Source organism: Trichosurus vulpecula, chromosome 2 (assembly GCF_011100635.1).
Source record: "Trichosurus vulpecula isolate mTriVul1 chromosome 2, mTriVul1.pri, whole genome shotgun sequence".
NCBI lineage: Eukaryota > Metazoa > Chordata > Mammalia > Diprotodontia > Phalangeridae > Trichosurus > Trichosurus vulpecula.
Window position 1 is genome coordinate 223,205,248 of NC_050574.1, and position 22,082 is coordinate 223,227,329.

Below are 22,082 nucleotides of genomic sequence, written 5' to 3' on the forward strand. Positions count from 1 at the left end.
ATGTCTTCCCTTCACACACATACCCTTTCTCTTTTGGGAACAGACCTAGAATAATCACTACTTGATTTTTGGCAGGGAGAGGAGAGGAAAGAGAAAAGGAACCCTGATACATGATTTTATTAGTGCAGGGCATTTCTTGATATGGATTCCACTAACGCATCGACTCTCCTATAATATTTTTTGGCGTGGGCAAGGAACTAGACATGAGAAACTTCCAGTGAGAAAGCTTCTTCTACTAAAGCAGATCTACAGCTTATATCAGTTTAGAACAATGGTGTCAAACATGATCAGCAAGCCACATGAAGCCCCCAAGACTCCCAAGATTAATATATATATAATTGGGAAATAGTAAAACAGATAATATTAACATGTGGTTTACTAAGTCAGTATATGGTTCACAAGGATCTTTATGTATGGTTTAGCGGCCCCCGTTTCCATGTGAGTTTGAGACCACTGGTGTTAGAGTTGTCTTTGGGCACTGACTATGATCTTGGTCTATGGTCCTGGAACCTAGTTCTATCTTATTTTGAGGCTACTTTTCTCTGCTCTACAAGGTGCTGCCTTATATCTTCTGTAACCCTGATAGTCTTCAAGGATTGTTTGGTGCACTAAGAAGTAAGGTGACTGTTTATGGTCACAGAGTCACTATGTGTCAGAGACAGGGCTCCAAAGGCTTCTCTCCTCCTTTTGCCCCCAAGTTCCTTAACGGGGCCCCAGATAAATTGATGATATTTTTTAAAAAAAACCAAGTTCAACCAAGTTAGGAACTTTTTCAATGTAATAATGAAGCATAAAAAGGATGCAGTAAGGAGAATCATTAAGCAGGGTTGGAGGCACTCGTTAGCCAGCTTTCCGGTCTTTACTTAAGTATTAATTCCTACTTTGTGGGTGTCATCTGCTGTGAAAGATATTTTTAATTAAGGTGCAGATATTAACACTCACCTGTATAGATCACCTAGAAGTGGTTCCCATGTTAGGTAGCTCAGGTAGAAAATAATTTCTTTAGAGTGAGAAAGAAGTATACAAATCCCTGTTAGTTCAGTGTTACAAGAGCTTTAACTAGCCCGCTTCAGTTTAATTATTTTCCCCTCTTTCTTTTCTAGATACTAACCCTTCTACATTCCATTTAAAATTTTTTCTTTCTGTCTCAGGTGGTAGGACTCAAGAATAAAGGCAATATGGTATAACAGAAAGAATGATGATGAACTTGGAACCCCAGAAATTGAGAGTTTAAATCCCACCTCCAATACTTAGCTGAATGGCCTCAGACAAGTCGCCCAAACCTTTCTGAATCTATTTCCCTACCTGTACAATGGGGAAAATAAGAGAGCAGGGGCTCTTAACTTTTTTGTGTTATGGACCGCTCTTGCAGTGTGGGGAAGCCTGTGAATACTGTCTCAGAACTATGTTTCTAAATGCATAAAGTAAAATATGTAAGGTTATAAAAGAAACCAAATACAGTTGATAATACCGTTGCCACAACATTTTTTATAGGCCTCAGATTTAAGAATCCTGCTGTAGAATCTGCTTCATAGAGTTTTTGAGGATCAGATGAGATACTGTATGGTAAAATGCTTTATAAACTTTAAAATTGGCGTGTCATTCAGACATCACATTTTTGGGGTTTTGCCTGTACTTGTGAACCTAAGAATAGAGATAATGGCTGGGTCACCACAGATAGATTAAAACGTTCCCCAAACACTCAGGAGTGGGAATGTGTATTGTTTCCAGGACAGTCTCACTCTATAGAAAGTGCAAAAAAGCATAAAGGTGCTCTCAGTTCCCAAAAACAGCGATTTTAACTGCCCCCTCTTCCCCCCGGACGTCTATGTGGTCTTCCAGCTAAAGCAGCAGCCTCTAGTTTGGACTCCTCTGAAGAAAGGAAATCAATTTGTATTTGCTAAAGAGGCAGCCTGTTACTTTCCCTCCCCTACTAAAATTCTAGTGAGCTCCTTACTATTCCCTAAAAGTTGTCAGGGAAATGAATGAACAGGGACAAGATGAGCTCTCCAGATAAACATGGGAGTGATGCTAAAATATTGGAACTGGGATGAACCTGAGAGATTGAGCAGAGTATAGAAGCAAACATCGGATTGAGTCAGAAAAACCATTTGCAACCATGTCTCCACCATCTACCACTGTGACTGTGGGTACATCACTGGTCTTCTCTGACCCTTAGTTTTCTTATTTCTGAAATGAGGATAATAATAACACTGCCTTCCTCATAGCTTTGTTTTGAAGAAAACCCTTTATAAACTGTATAGCACTGCATTGTGCTGAGTGAAGTGTAGCCACTGCACTAAAGTGAAGCTCTCTCTGAAAAGGAAAAGGATGTACACTGAAAAATAACCCCAATTAGATATCACATTCAGGTTTTAGGGGAGACATATGGGACTGGCATTTCAACTAATAGAGTTTTGTAAAAGTACTATCTAGGCCAGTGACTTTATTTTACACATTGGAAAAATTAGGCCTAGGGAAGTAAAATGTTTCACCTAATCCCACACAGTGATTTAGTAACAGAGCTAGAACTAGAACCTGGGTCCTCTGTTCTTATCATACCATTAGTTAGATACTACCCCAGTTACATTTGCATGGTGTTTTATCTACATTAGATGGGTACAGTAGATTGTGGTATCCCATTTAAAGGATAAGGAAACAGTCTTGAGAGAGGTTAAATGACCCTTCATTGTCAGAAGTCTGGTAAGTTTGAGAAGCAGCATTAGAACCCAGGTCTCTCTTGACTCCCAAATCAAGTGCTGTTTTACCTATATCATGTTTCTTCTCCCCTTTTGGAAATGGGTGCCAGCTAATGGATGCTTTGCTAGCAATTTGTGTTTATTCATGTTCCTCCTCCCTTGAATTCAGTTGATTTTAGTAAACAATATAAAATGCCCTGCCCTTTTCCTTCTTATCCAAACCAGACTTTACCCTTCAAGAGCCATCCAGAAAACTTTTCCAGATCCTCAGGAAAATATTGTCTTCTAAATTCCTTTAACACTTGTAGTTTGTACCATACAATTAAACAGTTATGTATTGTCTTGTACTATTCAGTGTTTCATATGTGTTTGTCTTATCTTCCCACCTAGATTATAAGCTCCTGAAAGTTACAGCCCAAATATAACTACCCTAGTAGAGTAAAATTTTTACCTTCATCTATATAGCCACCAGTGCTGAACATATAATAGGTGATTTCGTTAAGCCAAATATTCCAGTTAGAGACAGTTCATGCTTAAAATTTTTAGATTCAGTTCTGTTGCCAACTTAACTTCTGCTAGAAATAAAAGGTCTTATATGTTGCTTTACATCTCTTCAGTAGTCCTTCAGATACTACTTATTTTCAAAACTCATAGAGATGTTGATCCTGAATGGCATTTCTGTTTTTTGGATTTTTTTTTTTTTTTTTTTTTTTTTTTTTTTTTTGCTTAGTATCTGCTAGCTTACAGTAACATACAATAAAATTGCTTTACACCACTTCCACAGTTCCTTCAGATCCCACTTTTTTTCTTCATGAATGTGAACCTATTCTCTTATTAGTGCTAGTTTTTCTTCCTTTTTTCCCTCCTTTTCAGTTTCAGAGGAAAATGGAACCTAAACTGAATCCCATATATTAAATAACATCCAGAAGTACTCTTTGAATCCTTAGTTTTGCAGACTCGTTGGAATTTTTTTGCTTAGTGTCTGCTACCTTACAGTAACTACTTTACGGTAAAATTAGTTGTATTTATTGACCTTGTCTAACAAAGGTGTATATTTTTCAAGTTTTATTTATTTTCGTTTTCATGAGGAACTTAGTATTTTTAAGGATTTCTACAGAGACTTTGTAGAGAAAAAAGAGACCACCTCTCCCCCACTCCCACCCCTTTTTTTTTTTCCAATTTGGGAAAAAGTGGAATTTTGGCAAATAGACCAAAAAAAATCATTTTTGTTTTGCTAATTTTAGTTACAGATTTATGAGTCTAGCTTAATGAACATGAAACACAGTTTCTTTTCTATGTATGTTGTATTTTGGTCATGTAGGTCTTTTAATGCTAAATTTGCACATTTTAATCATTCTGTGCTTTCTTTTCAGATTTCCAGCTTAGTATATCTACATAAATAACATTGCCCCAAAATGTTTTTGTTGGTTACTTTTTTTTAGTCCTCCAAAATGCCTTGAAGTATTACTATAAAGTGTCTTTAAAATGTAATCTAGGTTATCAGTGAGAAATACTCGTATTTGCTTACTCCTTAACAGAAGTTAATTTTTTTTTTTGAGGAATTCCACAGCAATAGTAATTTAACCCCTGTGGGACATTTTCAGCATTAGAAAATAACATATACTATTAAGAACATCTTATATCATACTTCAAATTTCTTTTGTGTATCTCATTTGATCATCTAGGAAATAAGCAGGGTAGGCAGGTTTATAAAGCAGAAGATTTAAGTCAGAGAGCCTAACAATGGTACATATCAATAAATATTTGTAGATAGATTGATTGACACTTGCCCAAAGCTCTAGTTGCTTAAGTGAAGCATTAAAACTAGGGCTATGTGCCAATACTCTTTCAAATATGTATGACTTTTTTTTCAGCTTTTTCAATAAAGCACTTAATGCTATGTTCTAAATAACTGTTTAAGCTTAGGTATTGGTTGGTATAATTACTGTAATTAGGTATAACACTGGCCTATGACTCAAGATTTAGTTTCTTCCCTGATTTGATTGCTAATTTGCTGTGTGATATAGAACAAATTAACCTTTCTTTTCTATTACAATTGCTCTAACAACTTATTATCTACAGGAATGTATAACGATAATTAGATTAAATGGACTTCTTGTGGATTTTTAGTATCTGAGTTTTTACTTATATCTCAATATAAAAATGTTTAACCAGAACATTTCATCATATTTGATTAAAGCCAAGAAAGAAGAAAAGAAAAGACATAAGTCATCATCTTCTTCCAGTGATTCAGATAGTTCAAGTGATTCTCAGTCCTCTGATTCTTCTTCTGATTCGGAAAGTGCTTCTGAAGAAAAATCCAAGAAAAGAAAAAAGAAACACCGAAAGTCTCGAAAACATAAGAAGGAAAAGAAGAAGAAAAAGAAAAGCAAGAAAAGGTTAGTCTTTTGATGTCAGCAGCAATAGTTCAATTTCCTTTCAGAAACTGATTAAAATTTAGGGTTGATAACCTGATGAAATGTTTCTCTTTTATCTAAAAATATATATATATGTTTGTATTCTTAGAATCATCTAAGGAAAAATATTTAATTTTCATAGTAATTTCTCTGCATGGCACAAAATTATAATTTTGACATTGCTGAGATGTTTAAAAGAATTAAATTTTGAGACATTAATTTCCATTTTCTACAAATCATGTAAATCCATGTCTTCTTAAAACAGCACTCAAAGAAAAGGTCTCAGATTCACAGAAAGTTAATACGGGAGGGAAACTTAGAGATTATTTAAAATTAAGAAACTGAAGCTCAGAGAGAAGAAATGATTTGTCCAGGGCCACACCACATGCAGAGAACCAAGTCCTGAACACAGAATTGTCTTTTCACTCTTTGTCCCAAGCTCTTTCTAATACAATATGATTATTTATTTCTTCTCTTATGTAGTTTCTAGGTTCTTGGTTTTGTGGAGTTGTACACATAGTAAATCCTAATACACTTGGGGAATTGGGAAAGATTTATAAGAGGTTATTAAGGGTTACTCCTGTTAATTTCCCCAACAATCTTTTTTATTCCCTTTTTTATTATTTTTTTCATTAACAAGCATTTTCTTATTTTTCCTATCTTCCTCTCTATTGGGGTAGAGACACACTTGTAATGAATATGCATAATCATGCAAAAATTCCTTTATGGTTCATATCCAGAAAACTTGTGTCTCATTTTGCATCTTGAGTCTATTACCGCTTTGTCAGGAAATGTTATATTCTATTTCTTGTTTCATTTGTGGTAGTAATGGAGGATAATGGCTGTGCTTGTGGTTTCATTTGTATAGAGAGTTCCTGGATGACAAAATTCCCTCTACTAATTCAAGTCAGCACCTTCACTGCAATCTCTCATCTTAGCTACCTAGAGCTCTGTGTCATTAAGTAACTTGTCCAGGATCACACAGCCAGTATGTGTCTAAGAGGCAAGACTTGATTCTAGGTCTTCTTGGCTTCAAGGATGATTCTCTTTTTGTTACTCCAAGTACTAACTCTGAGGAACAATCTTCTTTCTTGTTTTCTCTCCATTGTCTCTACCGAAATTTGGCCTAAAATATTTGTGATACTTCTAAAATGTGAGATAGAGTACTTTTTCTGGGTCTTTGCCTTTTCTCTCAAAAGATACTGCCAGTTTAATGCTAGTGAAAGTATTCTCTACATTTCTAAATTTAATTAGAAATTACCCCTGAAATTGAAAATATTTTGAACCTTAAAACAATCATCTTAATACTTTAAAAATGGAGTGCAAAGGAATTGATGTTGAAAGCCAATGAGAAAATCTTATTTAAAAGAACAGTATTTATGGGGGGGGGTAATTTTTTCATATTATGTCATAATTTTAGGATCTTTGTTAATCATGATGCCAACATTGCAATGGCAACAGCAAGTTGGGTAACACTGTTTAGCACATCCAGCTTTTGTGTGTGTGTGTGTGTGTCTGTGTTTCCATCTTTTAATTAAGTTCCTCTACTGAGAGTGAAGATGAAAGCCCTGAAGCACAGCCACAGTCTACTGTCCGTCCAGAAGAGATCCCTCCTATTCCTGAAAACAGGTTCCTGATGCGAAAAAGTCCTCCTAAAGTAGATGAGAAAGAGAGAAAGAATAGAGAAAGGGAGAAAGAGAGAGAGTGGTAAGTAGATGTTTATGGCATATGATATCCTCATTTTCTTGTGGAAATCAGAGTATTAGAAGAAGGTATCCTGGATTTCAGCTGGATTTTTAAGAAAAAGATTGCTAGCAGGAAAGTCTGAAGTAATTGTTATCTATTATTATTATTACCTATTAGAGAACTTCTTAAAAGTATTGACTTAAATTATTATGCTTAAAGATAAGGTTTTAGGTTAACCTTAATTTACCTTTCATAAGATTGAATCTGATTTTTTTTGGTATATGGACAAAACTCTTTATTGCTAGGAGAATATATTTATTCTTTAAGAAATAACTTGACTACGTTGTAAGTTTGTCATGTGTGTTAATTTTTAAAAACTTACTTGGGCATGTAAAGATAACATTGATTATAAACCTTTTTTAATGAATGTTTCCTAAGCACCTCTACTAGACCATATTTTTCAGTTCAGTGAATATCTATTGAGTACTTAACATACCCAAAAGGCACTATGCTAAGTGTTGAATTAATACCATATGACTAAGATATGATCCCTTCCTTCAAGTTGTTTATAATTTAGGGACTATGACCAGTTTATAATTGTGTCACAAGGCTTCAGAATATGGAAAGTGTCATAAGAATGATAGAAGCTAAGAGCTCTGAAGGTTTAATGAAGAGGACATTAGGAAAGGCTTCACATCCTTTTACCTTGAATAATAGATAGGATTTCTGAAGTCAGAGCTAGGGTTGAGCATTGCAAGTAGAATGACATGGAAGGAACAGGATATATAAGGCAGCATTGAATCATCTAGTTTGACTGGCTATTGAGTAATGTTCAGGGGAACGGAGGGAATAAGTTTCTAAAATGCTACAGCCATATTTTGGAAGGCCTTGAATGCCAGGGCTAAGAAGCCTAAATTTGATTCATTAGGTTGTGGGAAGTTATTGAGCTTTTAGGATAATGAAATTATCAAAGCTCTTTTTGAAAAAACATCAGGCAATTAATATATTGGATTGGTTGGAGGTAGTGGAAATACAAGATCAGATATAGGAAGACCAGTTAGGAACCTGAGAAATAATGAGAATCTAAATTAGGGTAATGGAAGCACTACATAAGCTATTGTTACCCTCTTTTTCCTCATCTATGGAAAAAGACTCAGACATCCTGATCTCTGAAGTTCCTTCCAGCCCTAAAATTATAAAATTGTATGACTTGATGCAACTGATTTGAATTTGAAAAAAAAATTTCAGAAATGTTTTGACCAGCTTAAAACAAGTTTTAACTGGTAAATAGAAATGGGGGAATTGGTGGAGGGGAAGAGTTCTGTTTTGGATATGTTGAATTTGAGATGTTGACAGGATGTCTAAGAGAAGATAGAGAAATGGGACCTGGGGACCAGAACTAGAGATAGAGATTTGTGAAGTATGTGCATCAAGATGAGAATTGAAACCAAAGAAATAGATAAGTTCTCTAAGAGAGTATAGAAAGAAAAGAAGGCTCAGAACAGATCCTTTAGGAGAATCCCTCCTCATGTGGACTCTGAGGAAGAGGAACTTGTGAGACAAAAAAGAGGCAGTGGAAATTCAGGACACTGTTGTTGACTTAGCATGTTAGTGCATTTGAATGTGATAAAATTGCATTGGGGTTTTTTTGGTTTGTTTTTTATTTTTTTTCTTTAAGCTTTAAAAACTTTTATAGGATATTAAATTTTGAGCTGCAAAGGACTTCAATGATCACGTGATTGGTGCTTTTCATTTTACAAATAAGAAAACATTCTAAGAGGTTAGATGATTTGCTTAAGGTCACCCAGGTGTTAAATAATAGATCATGTATTTAAATTCAGGTTGTCTGACTCCACATCCAGCCTTCTTTCCACTGTACCGCACTGCTTCCTTTATATTAGGGAGTGGCCAAGTTGGCCATTTGTTAGAGATATGGAAGGGATTCATGCACCACTTAATAGTTTGGTTTGGATGACCTCCAAAGTCTCTTTCAATTCTGGGGGTTTAGAATTCTGACTTGCCATCTTTGGTTGGTCAGCTATATTAAGAGTCAAAATAGATTTATATTTTTTTAAAAACTATATCTGCTGAATAATAGTACACTGTTGATATTTTTTCTTTTTTTAATTTATTTTTTATTTTTAGTTTACAACACTCAGTTCCACAAGGCTTTTAGTTCCAAATTTTCTCTCCCTCCTCCTCCTTCCCCTTCCCCCTCAAGACGGCATGTAATCCGATATAGGTTCTACATATACCTTTGCATTAAACTTACGTGATAGTCAAGTTGTAAATAAGAATTATAACCAATGGAATGACTCATGAGAAAGAAGGGAAAAAAAGAGAGCAAATAGTTTGCCTCAATCTGCATTCAGACTCCATAATTCTTTCTCTGGTTGTGGATAGCGTTTTCCATCATAAGTCTTTTGGAGCTACCTTTGAACCTTGCATTAATGAGAAGAGCCAAGTCTATCAGAGTTAGTCATTACAGATACTGTGTGTTTGTAATCATGTATAATGATCTCCTGGTTTTGCTCCCCTCACTCAGCATCCATTTATATAAGTCTTTCCAGGTTATTATGAAGTCCATCTGCTCCTCATTTCTCACAGCACAGTGGTGTTCCATTACATTCATATACCACAATTTGTTTAGCCATTCCCCAATTGATGGGCATCTCCTTGATTTCCAGTTCTTTGCCATCACAAAAAGAACTGCTATAAATATTTTTGTACGTACTGGTCCATTTCCCACTTGTGTCATCTCTTTGGGATACAGCCCTAGAAGTGGTATTGCTGGGTCAAAGGATATGGCACATTTTTATAGCCCTTTGAGCATAGCTCCAAATTGCTCTCCAGAATGGCTGGATCAGTTCACAACTCCACCAGCAATGTAACGATGTTCCAATTTTCTCACATCCTCTCCAGCATTTATCATTTTCCTGTTTATCATGTTGACCAGTCTGACAGGAAAAATGTGCTAACCTAAATGTGCAACCTAAGAGTTGATATTTTTTCTTTAAACTAGTAGTTCTTATTCCCTCAGTGGTTAACAAAAATGAAGTTGTTAGGAAACGGTTATTTTAAATGTCGAAGGTTTATAGGAGTGAAATAAACTACATTGTTATAGATGAAGGAAGCTATACTTCAGTTGAATTTACTTTTTATAAAATAATGGTTTTCAACTTTCTTTTTACTTCTAGTAATCCATCTAACTCCCAGTCCTCTTCATATCAAAGGCGACTTCTAGTCACCAGATCTGGAAGGAAAATTAAAGGAAGAGGACCAAGGGTAAGTGTTTCTTTTCAAAGGAATCTTCTTGGCATTTTATTCCTTTCTTAATTTTTAATTATGTAGTAAGATACTTTTTATATAGGATCTCAAATTTGTGTTAATAAATGTACTTGTGTGACTTGCTGAGTTGGAATTAAATCTTTTTTTAAAGTAATGTTTTTTGGTAGATTGTGTTATTTGTGTCATAGAACAAAAATTAAAACTGATGAAACATGCGTGCTAGTTACATGTTTAATTGCTTAGTAACTTAAAATTTTAGAGTAATTCTTACCTAGGTTTTTTGGAGGTTGTAGCTATCCTAAGAGGCCCTTAAGCTATGTAATACTATATGTAGTCCACACTTCAGGCTCTAATTTCCCAAAGTCATACACACTATATTTTAGTCTAAAGTTACTCCAGGAGCTCCACCATGTACCAAGAACTCTAGAACCTTTTTAGTTTATCTTAGATATAGAGAACAGAGGAGAGGAAACTAAGGCATCGATGTCTAATGTCTTGTCTCAAAGACACTCAAAGCATGGGGTTTTTTTGGGCTTTTTTAGTCTGCTGTATTTTGCGGGGAACATTCTGATATTCTTCTGAGGGTAATAGTATGTGAAAGAAGTATTAACTTGAACATAACCAGTTTGATTGCCATTTTTAGCGTATTTGAAAATTTTTCACTTTCTTTTCTCAAGCGCTATCGAACACCTTCCAGATCCAGATCACGGGATCGTTTCAGGCGTAGTGAGACTCCTCCACATTGGAGACAAGAGATGCAGAGAGCTCAAAGAATGAGGGTGTCAAGTGGTGAAAGGTGGATCAAAGGGGATAAGTAAGATATAAAATTTCATCTATACTGTATTATGAAAAAGTTTTTCATTTGTAAATATTAATGTTAATTGTGCCTGCAGTTCTTTATTTACCTTAAAATAATGAAATTTGTACTTGCCACATTTGTTTGATGTTATTAGCTGAACTGAAATTATTCTTCCTAATAGAGCATTTCCTAAAGCCCTTAATTTTTTTTCTTTTGTAGGAGTGAATTAAATGAAAATAAAAAAGAAAATCAAAAAAGTCCAGCAAGAGGAAAAGAAAGAAAAATATCTGAACACAGACATGTATCAGAAAGTCCAAATAGAAAAGGTGAAAAGGAAAAGAAAACTAAAGACCACAAATCCAACAGTAAAGATAGAGACACAAGGAGAAATTCAGAGAAAGAGGACAAATACAATAAAAGCAAAGCAAAGAAAAGGGCCAAATCTAAAAGCAGGAGTAAAAGCAAAGAGAAGTCGAAAAGTAAAGAAAGAGATTCGAAGCATAGGCACGAAGAAAAGAGAATGAGATCAAGAAGCAAAGAAAGAGATCATGAAAAAGTAAAAGAAAAAGAGAAACATTCTGATTCTCGAGGCAAAGAACGAGAAAAGAGCAGGAGTAAAGAGAGGTCTAAGCGAGCAGGGTCAAAAAATAATGAACATGACCATAGCAGAAGTAAAGACAAGGATAAAAGGGCCAAGTCAAAGAGTAGAGAACGGGAGGTGACCAAAGGAAAACACAGCTCCAATGGCCGGACAAGGGAGCGAAGCAGAAGCAGGGACAAAGGAAGAAGAGCCAGATCTAGGAGCAAAGACCGAGACCGTAGTAGGAGCAAGGAGTACTATAGGAACAGAGAAAGGGAATCCCGGAGAAGAGGGAGATCAAGGAGCAAAGAAAGGAAAGGAACACCAGAAAAATCTAGAAGTAAAGATAGGAGGAGGAGGAGAGAGTCGAGAAGTTCAGGGAGAGAGGAAAGTCAAAGCAGAAATAAAGAAAAAAGTAAAAACCAAGAAACAAAGAGTTCACACAAAAAAGAGAACTCTGAGAGTGAAAAAAGGCACTCAAGAAACCATAACAACAGTAGCCGAGACAGCAGTAGAGAGAAAAAAAACGACAGAGATCAGAGTCCAAACTCAAGAAAACAAAATAGTAAAGACAGAGAATTAAAGTCCTCTACATACAAAAATAAGGAAGAAGAGAAGACCAGATGCTCATTAGAAAAAGAAATCAACCAAAAATCAAAGAGTCAAGAAAGAGACCATACACGTGGTAAAGATAAAAAATCTGATCATGAGTCCAGTCCTGGAACTGATGAAGACAAAAGTGGATGAGTGAGGGCCTCGAACTTTGTATTTCCATTTTTCTCTTTAGGTTTTAGAGACTTGCTGAAGAACATCCTTTTTTGTTGTTGTTGTTTTCCTCTTCCTTTTTGTTTTTGGGGTTGGTTTTTTTTTTTTTTAATGCGGACTTCATTAAGTTTGATCTTTTGATATTCTACAACCTGAATAATTTGTACTGCTAAAGTTTTAATAAACTTGAAATGAGAAAAACACTTTTGTGTAATATTGTGTGCTGTTTAACTCTTCCGTTTCTCTCTGTGTTGTAGCTGTCAGCCAACAGCTACCATGTCTAATATACATCTTGATCTGTTAGATCAGCCTGTTAGAAAGAAATACAATTGTTAATTGCAAATAGTATTTTTTATAAAAGTTTGCACTTCTCATGTTTTAGATATTTTTAGAAGCCATTAAATTGAAAGGAAGTCATACTGATATTTCTGATTACATTTTAGGGAGAATGTTATTGATGTTCATCGTAGAAGCTTATGAGAGGATTTTTTTATTCCAAGAAAAAAATGCTTATCCTATGATTTCCTGAAAAATTATTTTTGAATTTTGATCTTGTAACCCGTACTTTAACTACAAAGAAAAATGTCTATTTACCTATTGTGTTTTTCTTTACACCTGTTTCTTTGTATTTCAAGTTCTGTGTATGTAGTTCATTCCTTACAAATGTTTTCTGTATTTTTTTTTCCACTTGCCCTATAGAAATGTCAAGTTGGATTCAGTTTTATTCTTTAGGAAGGTTATGCTTATCTGATCAGTTGACATAAATACAGATTTTCTTGGCTCGTTGTTGCTTAGCATCAGACAGAATCAATACTTAGGAAACAGATTTTAAATTTTTTTTAATAGATTGTCCCTTTTTTATTCAAGAGTAATCAGAATCAGCACTAGTGATATTAGTTTTCCATTCAGTTATTTTCCAAGAAAATATTCTTATGAGCATACATTTACATACACAAGCCCTTATACATTAGTCTGGCCTGAAAAAACTAGCATTGTTATAGTAATTTTTGAAATTTGTCCTAATTGGCACCACACATTTATCAGAGTTATTATTCCACATGCTTTAAAACAGCCCAATTTTTTATCTAAAATCTTGAAGATTTAAGTATCAAATGGTAGGAATTTGTTCTGAATATTTTTCTTATAGCAACACTGTATCGTATTTTATCAACACAAAATTGGCTTTAAACTCTTCATCTTGATTATAACTTTAACTTAGCACTTGTAAAATGCCACAGTTCATAAAATCACAAAACTGGTTAGCACCATTCAGATATGACCAAAAGTCAGTTTTGAAGTGGAATTTTTTTTTATGCTTTCTCTTATGGTATATGGTTTTTCCCCCTCTTCTTTATAATAAAGAAAAAACAGGATAACCAGACAAACACAAAAGTGATTTCATTGTGGGAGTAGGGAGGTTAGAACATCTAGGATCTCAGTACTTAAGAGCAGCTGGAGACTTTTTTAATCAAGATAGTGTCAGTTATATTCTTAATGCAACTTCTTAGTAAATCAAATAACTATTGAGTAATACTTTTTATGCTTAGTAAAACAATGTTTAATATACAACACTTATTGCTTTAATAAAGGAATAATTCTTTTTGCATTGTGTTGTCATTTAATGATGTAAAGAATCAGGGGGACACCATATCCTTGCTGTCCCTTGGAAAGAAGATTCAAAGTAGATTTTGCTGGGGTGGTTCATTCTGAAGGAACTTTGGACTTAATCCCATATCAATGACAGCTTTAGGTATTATTTGTAAATTTAAAGAATTATATTTAAATAATGTTTGTTGTAAACTGCTTGTTTCAAAATCATTGGATGAAAGATAGTACTCAAAGAGGAGGGACCTAATGTTATATTAGTGTGATCAAAGGATAGCCAGTTCCAGATTTTAAAAAACACACTTTGAAATTGCTTAAAATTGGGCTTTTCTTGTAAGGATTATAGCAAATAGTCTTCATCTTTCATTTAGTGTTTTTAAATGCATTTCACTGCAACATTAAAAAAAAAATTTGTGAAAGTTTTTGTTTTGTCCTTCATAAGATTTCAAAGAGTATTTTTAAACTAGCAATCTGCTATATTGTTCTTGTATTGTTGTGTTAGCAGTTTTGTAAAAACAAAAAAAATAATGTATGGGAAACTGGAGGAGACTTTTTTGTCTTCCATAGTATTATAATTAAGGTGTATTATTTCTTCAGTGGTGAAGGAATAAAGGGAAAAGACAATCAGGTGAATTTTGTTTTCAGAATTTTATTGTCAACAATCTGATGAAAAACTTTATGAATCTACCTGCTCTGTACATGTGCTTTTGAGTTCATAAGAGGACTAACATTTTCAGTTACTGAAATCCGGAGTGTTTTCCCTTGTGTTTTGAATGTTATATGTTGTGATGTGTATCTTTTTATATCTATTAGTTATGACATTGAACATACTCAGTTGTAGTTTGCTTTAAGAAAAGCTATTGCAATCTTTGCTGTTAAATTTACTTCATAATATTTGCTGTCTAAAATTAAAGTTCGCTTGGAAGTATGTTTGATTTGATGTCCTTTAAAAAATAATTGTTTTATTTTTTTCCTAGTTGGATTACATTGTTTTGTTCCCTTTGGTTGCTTTTAATAGAGTGATCCCTTAATATACATGATTTTGGAGGTTTTGTGATAATGAATCCTTTAAACTGGAATTACTGGCCACAGAAATTGGTGGTAGTGAGGTGTTTACTTATGACATAATATCAGTCCTATAGGGAGAAACCATCTGTTTTTGAAAGGCGTATTCATTGAATTTATATAGTGGTATAGTTGTCTATAAGCACCTAATCGAAGTGCTTAAGGAAATTATACAAAATCGATGTGATAAATCTGAATTTGCACATACTGACTTTGCAGTTTTACCCTTTTTACTAGGAATAAGCAGAATTTTTTACCGTAAGATTTTCCTTTGTATTGTTTGATAGCAATTAATTTAATCTGGAATGACTCAGACAGTCATTAACTGACATTGTAAACATATATGTTTATACAGTGGTGGGATTCAAATAAATTAACCTGAGTCGGGTGCCACCACTGGTGTGAGTGCAGGCCCCGCCCCCTCTAACAGCCAGTTCGTCAAACTCAGTCTAAAATTAGGTACCAGTTCTACTGAAGTCATGCAAACTGGCTGAATCTCACCACTGTGTATGTGTGAGGAGATGGGAAAGAGTGGTATACAGAACATCTTCATGCTTTAAAATTACATTGATTATCAGACTTGTAATACTGTCTTAATGATAAAAATATTTTTAGATAGTCCCTCTATTCACTGCAGTCAGTAATAGTTTTATTGTACCTTGACCTTCTTTTCAAGCCCCCTCTTAAAGGAAATTGTTGTAGTTGCCTTCACTAACAGTCATCCTTTTACTATTAATTTTTAAAAGATGTTCTATTTGTTCAACTAATTGCTACAATTAAACACAAATAATATGCTTTTTCTTGTTCACTTGGGTTACCCATTAGAGTTTGGTTGGGTGGTAAAACTGTTCTATTGATAAATTCTGCAAGGGTTTTGCAGTCTATTTGTTGTGAAGTATATTTTTCTTACAAATAATTGTTTTTGTTTTTGTTTTTTTTTAAAGAAATCTTTTCCAGTAAGGTTAAGAGTAAGAGAAGTTACTGGGTTTTTTGAGCAAATACTGTTTCCAAGCACTGCCCCCTCCCTTTTGTGTATATAGCTTTTTGGGCAAATGAAAGGAAAATTGAGTATTGGGGTATGTAAGTTGGGTGTTCCCACTTTATGTGGCTGTTCTGCTTGTTGAAAGAAAAGCATAAATGAAGTTAATGCACTTCATTTTACTTAACTCAGAAGTCACTGTGATACGTATTTTTTTAAACTAGATACAAAACTCAGATGTAAAGTTAGTTCAAAAGCACTGCATCATTTATTCTAGCAACTGTTAAATTGTTTTCTGCAAACTGCATTTTACAAAATTTAAACTTCAAAAACTTGCTGTATTAACTTTTATAGTTTGAACATTGTATTAAATAAATAATATAATAAAATAGTAGTTTGTAATTTTTTTTTTGCCTGAAATCATTAAGACCCCTGGAATCAGGGGATGATATGGAGGCCAGTTTTGGAATTTGCTTTGTGGACACTTGTTTTGCAGACATTTTAGGATCTAGTGTAAATGTCTAATTATACTGCTTTATATTACAATGTATGTATCAGCCTCTGAGCCAACTACAGAACATAGAGTGGAATAGCTAATTTGCATTATTATATATTGGAGGGTTGGCTTTTTTTTAAAACCAGTTCAGATTTTGCAACATGCAGAATGTGTCTACAGCAAATCTTGCATCCATGCTTGACAATTTTATTCTTACCTTTGTAAAACTATATAATTGATGCTGATTTGTATGTAACATCTACTGGTAGCTATTTATAGTAAAACTCCAATTTATTTGACTAGAACATGTTTTAATATAAATTATTTGGGAGCTAGTCACTGAAAATAATTTGTGACATATGGAAGCCAAGAGAAAAATGTTCTGATCATTAAGTGGATTTGTACATGTAACATGGAATGCATTAACTGGTTAATTTTATTAGTCCTAAAACTTTGGGATATTTTTTTAAATATGGCTATTACAAACCAGGAGAAAATGTAAAATGTGAGCACTTAATATGGACTGTGTAACTTGTGTATTAAAATATTTTCAGAAATATTTATTGCTTTTCATACTTTGACTTCTGGATTTGTTCCCCCACTTCTGATTCCTGATCTTTTAGCGGCTACAATTTGAAAGGTGCTCATTTTCTACGTCTTCTTGCCCAAAGCTTCCGCTTAATCGCTTTAACAAACCTACAAAGCTTTAATATTCCCCACGACTTTTTCTTAACCAAGAGTTTATGTATTCAGAGTAGCAAAGGAGACTATTTTGTGATTACGTTGTGATTCCAAGTTTTCCACACCGTTCTGATCATCAGTTAGGGAGACTTCTTAAATTGAGCACTTAAGTGCACATCTAAAGGAAATTAGAGCTGGAGAGGAGATCTGAACCCTGAACCCAGCTCTAACAATCCTTCTAAACCTTATTTTCCTCCTATCTAAAGTAGAGATAATAACTTCGGTTCTTAGACAGGATTGTTATGAAAACCAAACAAGATAGGATATATAAGATGTTTTGTAACCTTTAAAATGGTATGTAATTCAGTCATTTTTATTTCTAATTAGTCATCTAATGAAATTCAAACCAAAATGTACCAATTAAATGAAATGTCTAAAAGAAGAATCATACCCCTTTTTCGAGGTGGGGGGCGAGGCAGGCAATGCAGTCAGGGTTAAGTGACTGGTCACACACCTGGTAAGTGTCAAATGTCTGAGGCAAGATTTGAACTCCAGTCCCCCTGACTAGGGCCAGTGCTCTCTCCAGTGTGCCACCGAGGTGCCCCTAATTAGCATACACTAACAGAACTACTACTTTAAAACAAAATTAAATATATTTATAGTTTAGCAATAAAACAAATCAGTCATGTTTTCCTATGTAATATTGTACACAAAACTGTAGCGCCTATGGGATACTCACAGCACCTACTGTGGCTATGAATGTGTTGGAGTAGTTCTGAATTGCAAAATATAGAAGACTCTTCATTGGAGACAGAACCAAAACATTTATTCCAATGCCAGAAAGCCAAATCCATCATAGCAACAAGGAAATCTATACACATTAACAATGCAGGGGGCACCTCCATCCTCAGGCCTCCCCACAAACACCCTCAAGCAAAATCGCTCCCGGGCTAACTGCTTCAACTCTGACTGCCCCTCTCTGTCCAAGCTGCAATTCCCACCCTCCCTCTCCTAGTTCGAACAACTTCTTCTCAGCTCTGCTCCACCCATTCAGCCATCTCCTGCCACCACAGGCTTCTTGTGACTCAGTCTCCTGACTTGGGCTTCCATGTGACTGAGGCAGATCTCATGGGCTTATTAATGGATGGGAAAGATCTTCCCATTGCATTAAAAATACATTAACAATACATTCAATACATTAACAATACAAAGACTAAAAAACTTTAGTAAACTGTTCAAAGGAAAATTATGATAATCCTCATTAAGAATAATTCAAGTAATTAGCAAATTCACTTACTAGATCAGAAAATCATGAGTCTTCATTACTTTAGGATTTCATCTTTAAGATGGTGAAGCACATTAACCCTTTGAGGCTAGCCTATAGGAAGCTACTTCAGCGTTTTATCAACTACGGTAGAGAACATGTATTTCTCAATACATTTTGACTTTTAAAAACTTCCAACACCCTTAATTTTAAAGGGCTCAATCTCACTTAACTATTCCCTGTTCTTATTTGTGTGTTTCATTTTTAAACTACAGTTTGTTAGTGTGAGAGAATGCTATTTTAACAAAGGTCAAGAACCACTTCCTCCTGCATCTGTGTTTTTAATACTAATAACCATGGGGTTGTAATTGATAGGTATAGCTTTTTGAAAGTAAACTCAACATACAAAATTTTATGTAAATCATTTTACAGGCAAAAATCATTTCATGTTCCAGGCCAGAAGTCAAAGATTAGAATCATGCATATTTGCAAAAAGTGATACTAGTAATTTGATCTCTTGTAGCATGGTATGGGTAAAAGCACGGGACTGAATTTTATTCTTTCTCATATGTTGTGTTCAAAGGCAACACATATTAACACCCTGGAGCCTCAGTTTTCTAGAAAGTTGAGATAAGATAATCCATGTATTGCTTACTTCAAAGTACTTTGTAAATGTAAGAAGTTACCAGATAATATAGATATCCAAAGAGTGCAGTCTGGTGCAATTGATGTTGAAGTGAAAAGGGCACTGGATCCAGAGGATCTCGGTTCAAGTCCTCATTTGACTTTGGACAAGTGCAATCTTTGTGGGCCTCCATTTTATCAGGTATAAAATGAGACTGTGTTGACAAGATGATAACTGAGGTACCTTCAGCCCCAAGTCTATGATCCTATTTAAAAAATGAGAGGATATTCCAAGAGTTCCATGAGCTATGAGTGGATCTGTGATCATATGAAGTTATAGTGTTCAAGATGGTTCACCAGTACATGGGTTATCAAAATTTAAAACGTGTTTCAAGTGCTACAAAGGAAAAATTAGAAACATTTACCACTACATTTGACATGTCCTGTGTACCAGTGTTAACCATTGTCACTAGTATCCAGAAGTTTCACTTGTGAGTGTTCTACCTGTTCCTATAAGAATACCACCAGTTGTACAATCTAGGTTAATTAAGATAATAAAATTATTCTTGTTGCTGGAGTGTACCTGTTCCACTAAATGTAAGATCCTTCAACTTTCACCATCAAGATTTTTTCCTTTAAAGCAAATCCTTCATCTGTATTTTGTCCTTTAATAGCTGTGGGAAGGTCTTTCTGGTCTCTGTGATAAAGTGTGAATATGATATCTAAAATGTAAGAGGGCATGGGATTCTTTGGTCTTAGAATTTAGTTATCAAGTCCTACTGCATTCATCCACTCTGATCGAGGGGTGTCAGTTGTCAGTAGGTTATAACAGCTAAGAACACCAAAATAGGGCCTTTTAGACAATAGTTTAAACTTTTAAAATTATTTGGTATATATGGATATACATGTTTTTGATAATTATTGCTTCTGGGTTTTGGTAGAAACTGTCTACATACAGTATAGAATTTCTTAGTATACCTTTCTGTACTTGAATAGAGAGAAAGAAACTTGACTTTTGAAAAGATCTAATAGTTTCTCACCCCCTCATATTTCAGAACTAAGGTGGTTTGTGCTTGAAAAATTGAATGCACCTTGAAAGTTATTTCCTATTCACTTATTAGGGTATAATCATGATATAATGTGATTTGAGTGTTCTTAAATGTCACGTGGTTTGAGCATATAAAAGGCAGCCAAATGATATTTTAAAATGAAGTTAAAGATACTTCCTCATAGAAGTGTCTTTTTAAAAAAGTAAATATGTATCTTCCTAGAGAATATTTTGGCACTCTGGACCAAAAAGGTTGTTATTTCTCATTAAGTTCATGTGTTACAATTAGCTCTCATTGTTTTTTTTTCTTACATAAGTTTGAGTCTTAAAATCTCTGTCCTTCCTGCAAACTATCAACATGCATAGGCTCTCCTGCGCAACAAGGTAGCCAGCCTTAAAACGTGATTGCATCAAGTAAAGTTCTTTAGTGTTGATTCTTGTGCCCTGGTAAGTGAAATTTGGTAACAATTGCATGAACCAAGGAGCTTCACCAGATAGTTCACTTCTGTTGGAGAAAAGTGACTAATGTCGTGAAAATGGTACTTTTCTTTTGTCATGCATGATGAGTCCTGGCTTCTAGAAAAACAACAGTAACAACAAATGGGCATTCCCAAACTGTCGAAACATCTGGAGCCAAGCCCTGGAGACCAAAATGGAAATGGTATTGATTGGTCATCAGGCCATTGAGGATTTAGAGCAAATAGGGGCGGAAGGCTGAAAATATCTATGGTCACATACCTCTTTGCCTCTCCCCTTCCAAGTAGAGGGAAAGTTAAGTCACTATGTTAAGACCTTAACCTAGACTTTAGTCCCTTTTCTGGCTTCCTAGTCTTAGTTCTTTAAAATGGAAACTGGTGTAATTAAGCCATAAAATTTTTTTTTGAAATCTTTGTGCTGTTCTTTTCAGTAATTAAAAGACTTAAGTCTGTTGCTTTTTTTTCTTCTGTGAGAAGGGAATAAATTGTCTATCACTAATACCAGAGTCAATAAACTGGAAAAGGCAGTTCATTATATGCATGATTTTGGCCTAGAAAAGCATCTTGCAGGAAGACTACCCCACCGGATAATGGTGTGACCTTCAAGTCACTTTTTCCTCATCAGTACAATCAGAAGGTTGAACTTAAGTAAGCTTTCCAGTATTGATGTGTTTTATGAATCACTGTTGATTTAGAAAAAAAATGAAGTCTAACCATGCAACTGGGGTTCTGTTTTGAGGGATCTCAGATTATTATGTCTTACCTGTACCTGAATGGGGATCCTCTGCAACATCCCAGACTGTCATACAACCTTCATTTGAAGACCAACATTGCTGAAATAGTCACACCCTCTCTAGAAGAGGCCAGTCCACTTTGGGAAAGTTCTAATTGTTGGGAAGTTTTTCTGTCCAACAAAAATTTGCTTCTGCAATTTCTACCCATTGCTCTTTCATCTAGAGACAAAGCAAGATTAATCCATCTTCTACACGTTAGTCCTTTAAATACTTGAAGATGGGCCCCCTTTTCCTGAGGCCTTGGTCTCTTCTAGCTAAACATCCTCAGGTCCCTTAACCAACCTTCATATGAGGAAGGTTTGGGTTTTTTGTTTTTTCTAACTCCCAATTGTTTGAATCTAGACATGTTCTAGCTAACCTATGTCTTACCTATTCAACTAACATTTGTATCATTGCAACATTAGACAAGCCAACTTCCCCAGACATGAAAAATACAGAAAAGGGTAGTTTCTGAGGTTATAAATCTGTAAGCACAAATACTCTAGCTGAAACCTCACAAGGATAGAGTACAGTAAATTAAAACACTTTCATTCTAGACAGGGCTTCTATCTAGCATAATACCTCATTGGCTTTTTGGACAATTGTTAGGTGGTCAGTTCATATTGAATTCATAGTCGTCTAAAATGCCCAGGACCTTCAAGCTGCTTTCTGGTTGGAGACTGCTGGAACTGGTTGATCAGTTTACAGCATGAGCACTTACACCTTGGGGATAGGCAAATGCTACAAATCCAGGCTGCATTCATTGTCTTCTGGGTTATCTGGACATTAAGTGATTGGGAAAATGCTAATAATGCAGGTTAAAATTATGCATACCTT

The 22,082-nt window shown here is 34.8% G+C and overlaps 1 protein-coding gene across 2 annotated transcripts in view; it reads left to right on the forward strand.

Annotated features, from left to right (window-relative positions):
• The window catches only part of PPIG (peptidylprolyl isomerase G), a 67,840-nt gene extending 53,073 nt beyond the window's left edge, over positions 1-14,767 (forward strand). For both annotated transcript variants that reach the window (XM_036746247.1, XM_036746248.1), the window contains exons 10-14: positions 4,900-5,098; positions 6,656-6,823; positions 10,000-10,087; positions 10,768-10,904; positions 11,109-14,767. In XM_036746247.1, coding sequence (XP_036602142.1) covers positions 4,900-5,098; positions 6,656-6,823; positions 10,000-10,087; positions 10,768-10,904; positions 11,109-12,216 — 1,700 coding nt within the window. In that variant the 3' untranslated portion in view covers positions 12,217-14,767. The remainder of the gene's footprint in view (positions 1-4,899; positions 5,099-6,655; positions 6,824-9,999; positions 10,088-10,767; positions 10,905-11,108) is intronic.
• Positions 14,768-22,082: the final 7,315 nt, after the last annotated feature.